General features: G+C 40.7%; 1 protein-coding gene across 2 annotated transcripts in view; it reads right to left on the bottom strand.

Annotated features, from left to right (window-relative positions):
- LOC307036186 (noelin-2-like) overlaps nt 1-13,790 on the bottom strand; it is a 34,327-nt gene extending 20,537 nt beyond the window's left edge. Inside the window, exons 1-3 of one of the 2 annotated variants that reach the window (XM_079676261.1) lie at nt 13,276-13,790; nt 7,561-7,710; nt 4,092-4,247 (exon numbers count right to left, since the gene is read on the bottom strand). In XM_079676261.1, the coding sequence (XP_079532387.1) occupies nt 4,092-4,247; nt 7,561-7,710; nt 13,276-13,419 (450 nt within the window). In that variant the 5' untranslated portion in view covers nt 13,420-13,790. Of the gene's footprint in view, nt 1-4,091; nt 4,248-5,575; nt 5,912-7,560; nt 7,711-13,275 lie in introns of those variants that run through there. The other variant, XM_079676262.1, reaches the window with a different exon arrangement.

The following is a 13,790-nucleotide window of genomic DNA, read 5'->3' as shown; positions in this document are numbered from 1 at the left end:
GTACCTGAATATTCGATTATTCGAATATTAGTTCGTTGGCCAACTATTCGGGTTTCAATTTCATTATTCGGATATTCGTTTTTTTTTTTTTTTCCCTAAATGTATGCTATCAATAAAGGCGAATTGCCATATTCTTATACTATATTTATACTTTTGAATTGCACTGTTAAAATGCGGAAAAATATTCAATCTCAGCCTGTGCTCCTGACATCGCGTTCACTCACAGTCACGAACGCAAACGGCACGCTTCACCTCGCTTCACACACCTGAACACAAAATGCCAAAGACTTCAGCTGTGTGGGACCATTTTAAATTGGACGACGGTAAGAAGAAGGCAGTGTGCCAAATAGAAACTGGCCTACCACGGTGGCACAACAACTCTGAAAAGTCACCTGGATGCTGTAAGTAGTAGCCTAGCTTAGCTTAGCTGTTGTCAAGTTGCCATGATGAAGCTGCTTTATCCGCCGTTTAAACAGTAACGTTACACATGATAAAATCGTGCACTTACTTTGCTTGGAAAATATTTGCAAGCAAGCAACCGAATTGTTTTTTTAGTTTAGTTTTTCAATTTTAATCCGAATAGTGAAAATAATAGGAGCAATGTGGGAACATCTGGGGCTAAGGCAATTATTGACATACAGTTCGTTCATTTATTTTTCGTTCTTCCTTTATTTAAACACTGTTTACTGTATCGGTAACAAGTGTTATACTGTTAGGCCTACTGTTACGGCTATGTTATTAAAAGTATTGTTGTTATAACAGAAATATGTGTTTTGTATCTTCAGGTTGTAAAATGTTATAGACGGAATTTGGAACCAGATTTGGTCCCCGGGCGCTGCACTGCGGCTGGGTTAAATGCAGGGGACACATTTAGTTTTAATGTATGCGAATACTGAGACAATAAATACTTATAAATCGTAATAGTATGCTCTTTCTGCGCTTTTGCTTAACAGCGTGTTGTCAGGTGTCTCGAAGCGTGTTATGAAATGTTTTTGAAAAAAAAAAAAAAATCTCTCTGCCCCGAATATTCGAATATTTGATGCTGATTACTACCGAATATCTGGAGCCCGAAAAATGGTATTCGGGACAGCCCTAATTTCTATGCAGTGGAGGTTCTAGTCCCATTTTACTGGGGGGTCCAGGCTGGGGCCAGTTATTTCATGAGAGGGGCACAATAAAAGCGGGTTAAAAAGACAAAGACAGTATAAAGTAATTGTGTAAAATAAACATAAAATACAGTAATTGGTTTAGTTACAGTCCTTTGTTTCAGTCGTTTTTTTCATTTAGAGCAGGGGTTCCCAACCCCCGGTCCGCGGCCCGGCAGTAACACACCGGTCTGTGAGTTTATCGTAATATTTGCAGAATTATAAATATATAAAAATATTTTATCATAATATTTTTTTCAAAAAGTGTTTAATTTGTGCACTTATACCAGTCATATTATTTCATCCAGTAGCCTAGTTAATCTTCCACCAGAAAACCGTTAGAAATGGCTTTTATGATGTTCCGAGGGATTTGGCGGCTCAGCCAGGTCTCAGGCTCTCGTGCGCACGAGAAAGTTACCGGTGCGCCAAGTAGGAAGAGGAGCGCACAGGAGACAACCGTTTAATTGCAGACTGTTATGTTTATGTGGGGAAATGGCAGTGCATACATTATTTGAGATATATTTTGAACTCCGACTTAATTTTAAGGATATGTCGGCCAGGGGTGTAGAGCTATTTGTTTAAGCACCGGATTGGCTAAATGCAAAACAGGAGAGTAAACCAGTCTGCCTTGATCTATGAATTCATGTCCGGGACTCTCACGGTATCTGCTGCCCACAGCTCTTTTATAGAAGGAAAACCTCCTTCACTTCATGAGGCAGCGGGACGTATACTCCGCCTCTGAGAAGTGCAACACAAGCGCACCGAGAGCTGTGCCTTTTTACGCACCGCTTTCACTGGGTTAACCTTCATCAGAACAGCGAGTGACTGCAGGCTGCTACGTGTTAACCACACACACCTCTACACACATCGAACTGCCCGATGACTCCCCCTCTTATTAGTTTTATGAAGGAGATGTCCAGTCACCAAGGCGCATGATGTGTGTGTGTATGTGCTCTGCTCAGCTCAGCTCTGTGTTCGGTGTGTTTGTGTCTGTCCGACACCGGCATTTGTTTTCAAATGACCATGAACAGTAATTTACACACATCTGGCTAACTCCATAGGTAGCCTATATGCGGGTGTTCCCAAAATAAATTAGTTTAATCTTAATCTCGATGTAGAGCTAAATGCTGTCGGACGTGCACCGGAACGAACGTCACTATCATAATATCTTCTGAAAACAAATGCCAGTGACACACACACACACACACACACACACACACACACACACACACACACACACACACACACACACACACACACACACACACACACACACACACACACACACACACACACACACACACACACACACACACACACACACACACACACACACACACACACACACACACACACAAACACACACACACACGGCGACTGGACATCCTTCATAATGCGCCTTCTCCTCGTTTTCCCAGCATTCACTGGATTATCCGTAAATCATACAAACAAAACCAAAACGATGATTTATCTGTTTTCCCGTTTTGATTTAAAAACTGAATAACGTTGGTTTTTTGGTTTTCCGTTTTTTCGAAAAAACAAAAAATTACAGGTTCTTTTTTAAACGTTGTTAATATGTTTTGGATGCATATTGTTCTAGTATTTGTTCAGGCTGTTACATACAATTACCCTCTGTTGCTACCTGCTAATGGTGAGTAAATATTAAAATCAGTTAAAATTGAAAAACGGTCCGCGATTTTTTTTTAATGTATCTGCTGGTCCTTGGCACAATAAAGGTTGGGAACCCCTGATTTAGAGTATTTGTTTCAGTAACTTTAAGTGACAATTTAATTAAAACACATAAACAGTATTTGCTTTTATATAAGGTAATGAACAGTTTAATCTCCACTGTACATCCGGGTTTCTGATTTGATATAGTTCCAATAAATCTTAATATTGTAATCTTTTCTTTGGAGGGGGTCCCTGGTCAGTGTTACGGGGGCACTGGCCCCTGTTGCCCCCCCCTAGAACCGCCCCTGCTTCTATGTATAGAATGTCCTTACTACGACTGAAATGTAGCCCACTTTGTATATTCAAATGCGACAAGATGCCAAATCAATCCTTAGTGCCAAACTTACCCGCAGAAGTAGACAGTTTACTTGGTTTTACCACCTTTTAGTTCAGTGTCATTAGGAGTAGTTTACTGCCAAACTGCGAAGATTGAAGCAGCAATGTTACAGCTGATTTAACTGTTTGTATCACTTGCTGCTTAGATCCACCAGCCTTTTCATTCTCTATAACTCTTGAGATAATCTTGCACTTGCCTGCTGGTTTGTTGTTGGCACAGATGCCTGCCAGCGGCATCATGGGAGAAAACACACTGACGAGATAAGAACTCTTAATTTAGGAGGTACACAAAACATCCCTTGTTTAAAGGCAAAACGTATCCAGCCAGGTAATCTTAACTTCTCTCCTGAAAATTTAAAAACGACATCGAGCTGAATGTTGAACATGAATTCTCTCTGCTTTTGGTTGTATAAAAATTATGTAAATGTCATCAATATTTAAATGTGAGATTCATTCCAGGCAGATTCTCTTTTCTTTCATTTTTGGACAGCTCGGTGTCTTAATGTGTGCAGTGACGCTGCAGTTTCGCTGGCACCTTTCTACACAGAGCTGTGTGACACTTTTACTCAGCGCACAGGAAGCCAGTGAATTGACGGCTTCAAGATACATTTTGTGCCCTTCATGGAAGACGCTCGCGTGTCTGAGTCCGGGCAAACAACTTCAGCTTGGCATGCGTGAAATCAATGTTTTCACACCAAAGGTTATGTGTTCCCCACAGCGACCGTCTTACAGTCTGGGTGTCTCTATGTGTGTGTGTGTGTGTGTGTGTGTGTGTGTGTGTGTGTGTGTGTGTGTGTGTGTGTGTGTGTGTGTGTGTGTGTGTGTGTGTGTGTGTGTGTGTGTGTGTGTGTGTGTGTGTGTGTGTGTGTGTGTGTCTACCTGCAGGCCCTTAGTCGTCAGAGTGCGTGGGTTGGAGACATATGTGTGTAAACGTCCGTCCACTCCTCTCAGCAGCGGCTCAGAGTCTCGGACATACTGCAGGTCTCTGGATGTCCGCAGGTCTACCACCTCCATGGACTGACTCACATTCTGAACCTAAAACACACACAGGGTTAAGATGATTGATGATTGTTAGTACACTGCATATTGCCAAAAAGGCTTATGATTGCTTTTGGCAGTTGCTTGATTCCTGCCACCTGCTTGTTGTTCCCAAACACCTGTTGTTAAATATGGCTGTGAGATGGAATATTTAAAGAGTTGTTCCACTTTCCTATACTGTGTTTTATAGGTTTTTGTGCGTGTAAATGGTCTGCAAAGGCTAAAATCCCTAAGTTCCATCCAGAGGGAGCTTCTGTGAGTGCATCTCAGAAAAGCTGTAAGACATATTTTGAGTGAGATAATTGCTATGTGACTTGTTTACTACAGGGTGACAGTATTTCCGTAATTAATTAATCAACAAGATTAAGAGTCTTCGACTATCTAGCACATGTGACGCTGTTTTTAATAACAGCAGTGCTTAGAGCTGAATGCTAACATGATGATGTTTAGCTGGTGTTGACCATCTTAGTTTAGCCTGCTAACATGCAAACATTTACTATCAGGGACTAAACAAAAAAGGACAGCTGAGGAGGATGGGAAAGTTATCAGTTTAGCAAGATTTTTAGTCATAAAAAAAGTGTTGTACATATCAAAATGTTAACTTGACGCTAAATATACTTGAAAAGATAATTGAGGTTTTAACATTTTACCACCAGTAAACGTAAATACTTTATGCGGCGCAGCCATAGTCTGTCTAGATAATTCACTTTGAACTTCAAATGTCAACCTTAAGAGGAAAGCAGAAAGGCACACATGTCTGTTCAACATTTCATGGTAATCTGATTCTAGACTAGAGACACGCTGCTTCTGAATTTTGATGAAATATTGTGGAACTGAGAGCACCACAGGCAAAATTCCTTCCATCTCAATTTCAACGTGAAGGCAGCAGATGACTAAAGAATGAACAAATCAAACCAAGCTGACCTCTTAATATGCTGACCACCTTCACTCCAAAACATGATGCAAAGTCACACAGAGCCTGTTTCTCTCTGAAGAACCTGGATTCATTTAAAACATGAGGTTTTCACCTAGACTCTGTCCTGCTCCAGAGACAACAAACACACTCCCACGTAGGCCTGACGCGATAATCAATCAATTGACTTATCGTATGATAAATAAAAATGGACTCGATAACTTTTCTGAGTTCGATAAATTGCCGTTTACATGCTTGTTTGTTTACATAAGGGTGTGACCAGAATTTCAGCCCGGTGCGCTGTGAGGGGCGGGGCTCACAGCCACACAGCCAGGTCAGGAAACTCCGCGTGCAACAGTGTAGCAGCCAAATTAATAATATAGAGAAAAGAAGGAGACAACGTGTGACTTACTCGAGGGGAATTTGAAGTTAAATGGAATTGGTTGCAATACCACATCTCCGGTGTGGGAATATTTTTGGATTAAAGCCAAATCAACGAGGCGAACCTACAGACTGGAATGAGCCGGGAGGTGTGTCGCATTTGTTTTAAAAAGGTAGCAACAAAAGCTAGCAATACGACCAACCTTAAACTGCATCTGAAACACAACCACCCCATTCCGTTTTCCCAGCTGGGAGCAAACACGGCAGCTGGAGATGGAGAGTCCCCACCTTCCCTACAGTTTACAATCAAAGATGCATTTGCCCGACAATGCAAACATGTTGGTGTTCCTTGCTCGAAATCTTTGAAATACAGATTTGGATATGGCCTGTCGAGGCATCTGGGTCTTTGTATGGACAGTGGACTGTACACTTGACTGCTATTTTAAGGAGGTTTCTTTTGCTTATTTATATTTATATATGAGAGAGAGAGCTCTGTTTTCCAGCCTGAGTCTATTTAATGATTGTTTTGGTTGTGTGTGATTTAATTAAAAAAAAAAGATAATTTAATTTGTTTTATTTATTATATAATTTATATATTTGAATATTATTTCACATTTCATTTGCAATGTTGGATGTTCAACGAAAAAGTTATGTTTGAAAGGATGTACTTGAATTATTATTATATATTATCTTTATGTTAGTGGTCTAAAATGGTCTTACAACGGTGCCCACAATATTATTGGTTATCGCAAAAATTACCGGGAAAATGTATCGTCCAACCAAATGAATTATCGTGACAAGCCTACTAACATGCCTCTTCTCATTAATCAATCAATCAATCAATCAACAACTTTATTAATCCTGCAAGGGGCAATTGGTTATGAGCAGCAGCTTATGTCATGTACACAGGCAGGAACATACAAGAAGAAAACACACAGCACCCTGAAAAGCTAACAGATACTTCAAATCTCTTTTGGTACTGGATGGAAAAAAGAAGCGTGAACAAAAATCCATTATCAAGATGACCCAGATATCCTGAAGTGATATGAAAACAAACAACAAATAAACAAACACTAAGGGAAAAAACCCACCCACACATGTCCCACTGTTAAACATGCTAGGGAGGCCGGCTGGAGACACGTAAACACACACATGCATTCATACACACACATTAACACCCTCAGCAGGATCTAGGTGTCACTTCCAGAGACACACTGAGCTAATATAGATTCATAAATACAGAAGCCTCCCAACAGGAACGGAGCGAGGAGAAGTTATTTCTGATAGTGTTGATCTCTTTCCATACTGAAAAGAGCCCTGAATGCAGCACCGGCCGTGAATGAAAATGATCCTCTTTAAGTTATTGTTTGTGTGCCTTGGAAAACTTTGGCAGGAAAACAGGATCCATATATATCCTGATGTGCAAAGTAAGTGCATGTTTTAGAAAATGTTTGCTGGCCTGACGGTGTTCAATAATTCATCAATTCTGTCACAAATCATTTTGATTTCTCTCTCAGGAAGCACATATACATTTAGAGGAATGTGCTAACGCAGCGAAATGCATTTCCTCACATAAACATGCTCTAGATGAAACCATTAACATTCATGCAAACAAATACAGAGCTGCAGCCTGCAATGTAGAACTAATTGTTTCTTTCCCACCCCATCTGTCAGTATTCCCTTTGGGCTTAAACTCTTTTGGCGTGTTGAATGACTGGGAGTCTTTAGAGGATACAGCTACTGATGTATCAGGGAGTATACATCTGTCAGTGAAACTCAAGTGTGTGTGCGTGTGCGTGTGCGTGTGTGTGTGTGTGTGTGTGTGTGTGTGTGTGTGTGTGTGTGTGTGTGTGTGTGTGTGTGTGTGTGTTCATGTGTGTTTCTGCAAGTGTCAAAACAAAGAGACAGGCCAGTGAATATTAGAATCCAGTATGCTGACTTTCCCCTGTGCTGCATCTCAATGCTGACCACTGAAACATGCAGGGAAGCACTCAAAGAGGAGAGACACACACACACCTGTTCAGTCAGCAGGCGTAGTTGTCGACTCCGAGGGTCTCGTTTGCAGAGGTTTCGAGCCGGAGCGACCACCGTGCAAACACACCTGCCGTCCGGATCAGACGCCGTGCTGTACACCTGCCAGCCCTCCTCTGAGCCCGGGTACAGACCCTGCACACAAACAAGCTCTGTTTAACAGAGACCCTGCAGGAAGAACAGAGGGAGTCCTACAGAGGAGAAGGTCTCAGAGAAAGTCAAATTAAATACTGGATTCAATGCTTTGTTTGCAATCAGGATTTTATTTCTAAAAAACAACTTTTGTTTTTCAGTGTGGGTTTAACATTCTACCTGACTTCAGTTTTCACATTTTATAAACATTTCATGTACAATTCCTTCAGTAACCAGCCTTTTCCTGTCCGATTGTAAACGGTCTTAAAGTTTGAAAACAATAAGTGCATGGGCATATCTGTAACAATTGTTAAATATGCTGATTATGTTTAATTTTTGTGTCAAAGTGAGAGTTGCAAAAAAGTCCCTGGCCGTTTCTCAACCTCGAGGAAACTGGCTTCTAAGCCAATATTTCAAGAATGCTACGTCATCGAGTGCCACCGAAGGACTGTTCCAATCTCCAGGATACTTGGAATTCCACCGAGGCCGCGTCCTTGGTTTGGGGGCAATTTCGAGGCTGCACATGGATAGACTTTGCGTCCTTAAAATCCCCACAATGCTTTGCGCACGGACCAATTTCAAAAACCCTTGCGAAGAATGGCTTAACCGACACAGCACACATTTAAATGTAATATGTAGTGGCGTAGAACATGTGTTGGTAAATATGTTACTTTGTTACATTTGTTTGTTATCACCAAAAATGTGTTCCGTGAAAGTAAAGCAAGTTCATATTTAGATAGACATCGTAAGGTATTTATTTTCGGTACAGTTTATGTTGAAACCGTTAGAGAGAGTGGCACACTTGTTAGCCTGTTCCATTCTTCTTCGTTTTCCGAAGCCTTGGAAGCATACTTGTTTCGTTTCTGAAGGAAGTGACTTGGAAGTACGCGACTACCAAGCCAGCATCTTCACGATTGAGAACACCCCCTGTCTCCAGCAGCTCCTTAAACATGACAAATGGCTACTTCTGCTTATTTAAAATCAATACATTCAAATTACATTTCTAATGTGCTTCTACAGTGTGCATACAGATCAAGCTCCATCAACATTGCTATGGATTTTAGGGAATGTTTTTATTTTAATCACATCCCTTAGGGTTTTCTTCCCTACAGACTGCACTCATATACATGTGTGTTCATTCAGACAGTGTATAGGGTTACAGTACGATCCATTTAATCAATTAGATTCATAGAAAAGGGAAAATGAAAAGACAAAAATCTAAAGAAAATAGAGCAGTGAGTCATGCAGTGCTTCTTTAAAGCAAAAATAAAAAGCATTGCTTAAACTATATTTCACAGACTTGAAATGTTTTCATGTTTGTTTGAGTTTGCGTATGTTTTTGTTATTTTGTGTGAATTTGTTTTTGTGTAAAAGTGTTTTTCAAAAAGACAGTATGAGTCATACAGCCGAAGCAGTTTCCTTTGTGCCTTTTCCAACACCCATTTGCTCAGCATGTTACTCACGTCGGGTTGTTGTTAGAAAGTGGACAAATATATATGTTTTAAAACGTCCCTGTCCTATTCTATCTTGAAGGTAAGTCACAGCCTGATTTCAGGAGCGTCTGTCCATTATTGTTAAAAAGGAATGTGCACTTTATTCTACACAGCTGTGTCCAAATGAGATATCTCTTGTTTGCAGCTAAAATCAGCCGTGACATCTCCCACATGCTCGTGTCCAGAAGAGCTAGCAGCAGAACTGGAGAGTGTCCACGCTCTGATTCCACAGACCGAGCTGCTGTTCTCTTTGGCAGAAACTCACCGGCTCCCCTGAGCTCCCACAAATCTGAATTTAAAAAAAAGATTTCTACCCGACTCGCAGTCCAGACAAATTCTACTCTAGCTGGTACATGTTCATTCTCATAGTAGAAACACATTTCTTTAACACACTGTTTGCTTGCTTTCTCTTTAACCACACAACTAAAGCTAAATGTCATTTTGTCCCTGGAAAATACTTATATGTTTTCTTACCAGATATGAAAGACAATGATGAAGATAAAAGGCCAGCAACTAAATACCTCATTGATTTGTTACATTATTATGTTATATTTTTGAATTTTTTTTATTTACCATCTATCTGAATGTATGTGGTTGGTCATTTGAAGTGGTGCACTTTATAAAACTTGAGATTTAGTTGTATTCTTGGGGTTCAGGTATTCATCTAAAAACATTGACACTTTATTATGGATTTATGAACCCCAAAAAACCCAGTTAAAGCTGGTTTAATTATTATTTTCAATATAGGTAAGATCACGTGACTACTTGTGTGTGAAAGTAGTGACAAAATCATCAGAAATGTATCCCTGACTCTGCTAACTTAGCTTTGTTTTGTGCCTCAGGAGGCTCTATAAGGACAGGGAACATGACATGTCACTTGTTAGAGGCTTTTATCCAAAGCGACTTACATACTCAATACTGTGGGCAATCCCCACAGGAGCAATTTGGGGTGAAGTGTCTCAAGGACACAACGACATGCTGACTGCAGTGGGACTCACACTGATTCCAAGTTCATTGCACCAACCACTGAGCCACAGCCTCATTAAGAGACTAGCTGTTGGACACAGTGGAGCATTTAGCAGCTGAAAAGCCAAATAACCAAAGTAATTACAACATTGTTTATTTAAATTCAGATTTTTTTGTCAAAGTTCCTCTGTATCATCTGGGTGTTTAAGATAGCTGGAAGTTCTGTATCATCTTAGCTAACTTCTGTTTTTAAAGCTTTTAATTTGCTGCCAATAAGCCAAATGCACTAGTGCAGATTGTATAATCACATTTTGAAAGTGCACCACTTAAGTGATTTGCTAAAAAAACAAAACATGAATGCAATCCATTTAATATTAGATAGGTTGAATGAAATATTGTAATGCATTAAAAACAGTATTTTAATTGCAGCATAAGGTATTCATTAGTGCTCCCATTTCCCCATTAGGTTTCTTTAATGAGAACAACGTAGATTTTCTTCATGTGATGCTCAAAGCTGCACTCTTTATCAACAGTTCAAAAACACCATCTCAGTGGTTATATAATGAGGCATGCTTTATAGAATAAATGAGAGTTATTTTGGGACATCATTAGTTACAGTATGCTGAGGTGACAGCAAAAATTCCCCTGCGGTCTAAAAACGTTGGACTCATTTCACAACAAACGAATGATGAGCTCATTTAGGCGAGCTTTAACTGGGTCTGCAGTCTGACCTACTTACAGTAGAAGTGCTAATATTTAGGAACAATGTAAAGGCATGACACACACCCGCCTGTCACAGTGTTCAGGCTGAGAGGCTGCCCTACAAACCATGAAAAAGAATAATAATGACAGAGGAGGCTGGGTGCATGGAAACACCAGAAGTGTGGGGGGGGGGGGGGAGGCCTGGAGGGAAACATCTGATAAATCAATCAGCTGGGTTTGCTGTGGTAACCTTGAAGTCCTATTTACAATAAAGCGGACAGGGTAAGGGTGTTTTAAAGGAGGACGTGGATGGGATGAGAATATAAGCACCGTTTGTGCCTACTGCTGGATGTCATTAAACAGAGGACGACATAAGGGTTCATTTCACGCGAGGGAAAAATGATAAAAATCTACTCAGGCAGCTAAGCTGATTGTGATCAGTGTAAATAGAGAGAGAGAGAGAGTGTTGAGAGCTAACAGAGCTTAATTCCTGGGATAATTAAAAAGATAAAGAGAGAGGAGGTGGAGATACTGTAGTGTTATTCACACACAACAAATCTAAACATCTACACGTTGTCTTCAACCTTTATTTGAACTCTATGGCTTTTTTTCTGAAGGTGATAGGGTTTTAATAGGAAAAAATAATAGATAAATGTTACAGTAGGTAAATGTAACAGATAAATGGTGAAAATAGCTAAAGATAATCTGTGAATGGTTCAAATAGGTTGCTAAAAAATTATAAACAAATGGTTAAATTGGCAATGGTAATGTATTATTACCATTATAGTCCCCAGTTAGCCAATATAAATGGATGAACTATTGAAATAACTCAAATGAATGGATACACTTGACCAAACCAACCTGAACCAACAGTTTGACTGGATGAAAACAAACTGTACCAATTTCACTTTTATATAATAATAATAATAATAATAATAATAATAATAATAGTCCATAATAATAATCACATTTTGATGGATGTCAATGAAGAAGTGTTTGATTTCTTTTTGACAGGACGGAAAACATCATCAAAGTGATTTACAGCCACACAAAAGCTGAAAATCTAAGATATTTCTGTTTGTCATCTGCTGACATGGCATGAAGTAGCAGCACTGAACATCTCCATCTGTTCTCAGCCACTTCTTGTGTGTGTGTGTGTGTGTGTGTGTGTGTGTGTGTGTGTGTGTGTGTGTGTGTGTGTGTGTGTGTGTGTGTGTGTGTGTGTGTGTGTGTGTGTGTGTGTGTGTGTGTGTGTGTGTGTGTGTGGGTGTATAGTTGCATGAGACTGCGTGCACTTTGCTGAACTTGCAAACTACCACCACACAGCAGCTGTGAGGCGCCTCTCCAGCCAGAAAGCTAAATCATGCAAAGCCCAGGATTGCACATAAACACACACACACACAGTTTATAGACCGAGTTAAAAGACCTGTATGTGCAGCGGTCCAGCATATACATGGGTTGCCAGGTTGTTGCTAGGGCAACAAATTGCTTGCTGTCCCATGGGTGAGTCAGCCTTCCCCAGGAGAAATATCACCCCAGTAAGTCAGAGAGAGAGCAATCCTATTACCCTTCTTTGTGTGTGTGTGTGTGTGTGTGTGTGTGTGTGTGTGTGTGTGTGTGTGTGTGTGTGTGTGTGTGTGTGTATGTGTGTGTGTGTGTGTGTGTGTGTGTGTGTGTGTGTGTGTGTGTGTGTGTGTGTGTGTGTGTGTGTGTGTGTGTCTGTGTGTGTGTGTGTGTGTGTGTACTGTACACATGTACTTTAAGAGTTATGTAAACTGAAAATATTATTTATTAAGTGCCCTTTATTTTTCTAAAGGCAACACACTGCCCTTCTTTCTTCCCCCACATGCAGCTCTAAATCTGTTCTTCTTTTCTTGTTTATTTTGCTCCTTTGTTCTATGTTCTGCACCAGTGAACAGATCAAATATCTGCTGCATGAGGGCTAAATATGACTGCATGTGTTGATCCCTTCACCTGACTCATTATCCCTGTCATTTGGAAAATTGTCTGGGTGTTTTGCTGCAATTAAAAGAAGCAATCGCTCTAATCAAATTGAGAGAATGTCCTATTAGAGAGTTAATGCAATACTATGCACTGAGTGGGTGCTGATGTGTTCAGCTGATTGGAGTATGTGCTTGAACACTGAATGAACACAAGATAAACTTCAGCAGCTTTTCAATAAACACATCTTTTAACTCGTCCGACTCCCACGTATTGAACAGAATGTTAGAGAAAGGTGGACTTCTGGTGACCAAAAAAAGCAATTATGTTTCTTCATACAGTGTGTGTGTGTGTGTGTGTGTGTGTGTGTGTGTGTGTGTGTGTGTGTGTGTGTGTGTGTGTGTGTGTGTGTGTGTGTGTGTGTGTGTGTGTGTGTGTACAAAGTGTGTTTTAACAGAATACATACACTGACGATCCGCTCATGTGTGCCCTCAGGGGAAATGATGGTTCCATTGAGTCCCACCAGCGACGGCAGGGTCTGGGACATCCAGTTAGTTACCATCGCCATGGTGCTGAGCACAGCGCCAATCTTCAACATGGGAACACTCATCCTCACACACACACATTCACACACAAACAAACAGAAACTCTGGCCGGCTCTCACACACAGTCCAAACTGTTGACAGGATTCATGCTTAAAAACAGCAGCAGCACAACATGAGGCGACAGGTAACACGAGCAATAAGCCCAAGAAGAAAACCCAGCCAGGCTCGTCCCGCTGCTAAAGTCTCCCACACTGCCACAGGTTAGAGGATAAGTCCTGGAGCACAAGCCTCTCCAGATGCCTCCATGGGAAGATGAATCAAGAGGGAAAATCCAACGCTCTTCTGAGGCTGCAGGAGAAGCTCCTGGAAACAGCTGCTTAGGTCCGACTGATCTCTGTGTGTGTTTCCTGGACTCCTTCCTCCGCCTGGCAGTAAG

Source organism: Notothenia rossii, assembly GCF_949606895.1.
Source record: "Notothenia rossii genome assembly, chromosome: 1".
In the NCBI taxonomy this organism is placed as follows: domain Eukaryota; kingdom Metazoa; phylum Chordata; class Actinopteri; order Perciformes; family Nototheniidae; genus Notothenia; species Notothenia rossii.
The sequence above is the reverse complement of the archived record's forward strand: the minus strand, read 5'-3'. Positions and strand labels throughout refer to the sequence as shown.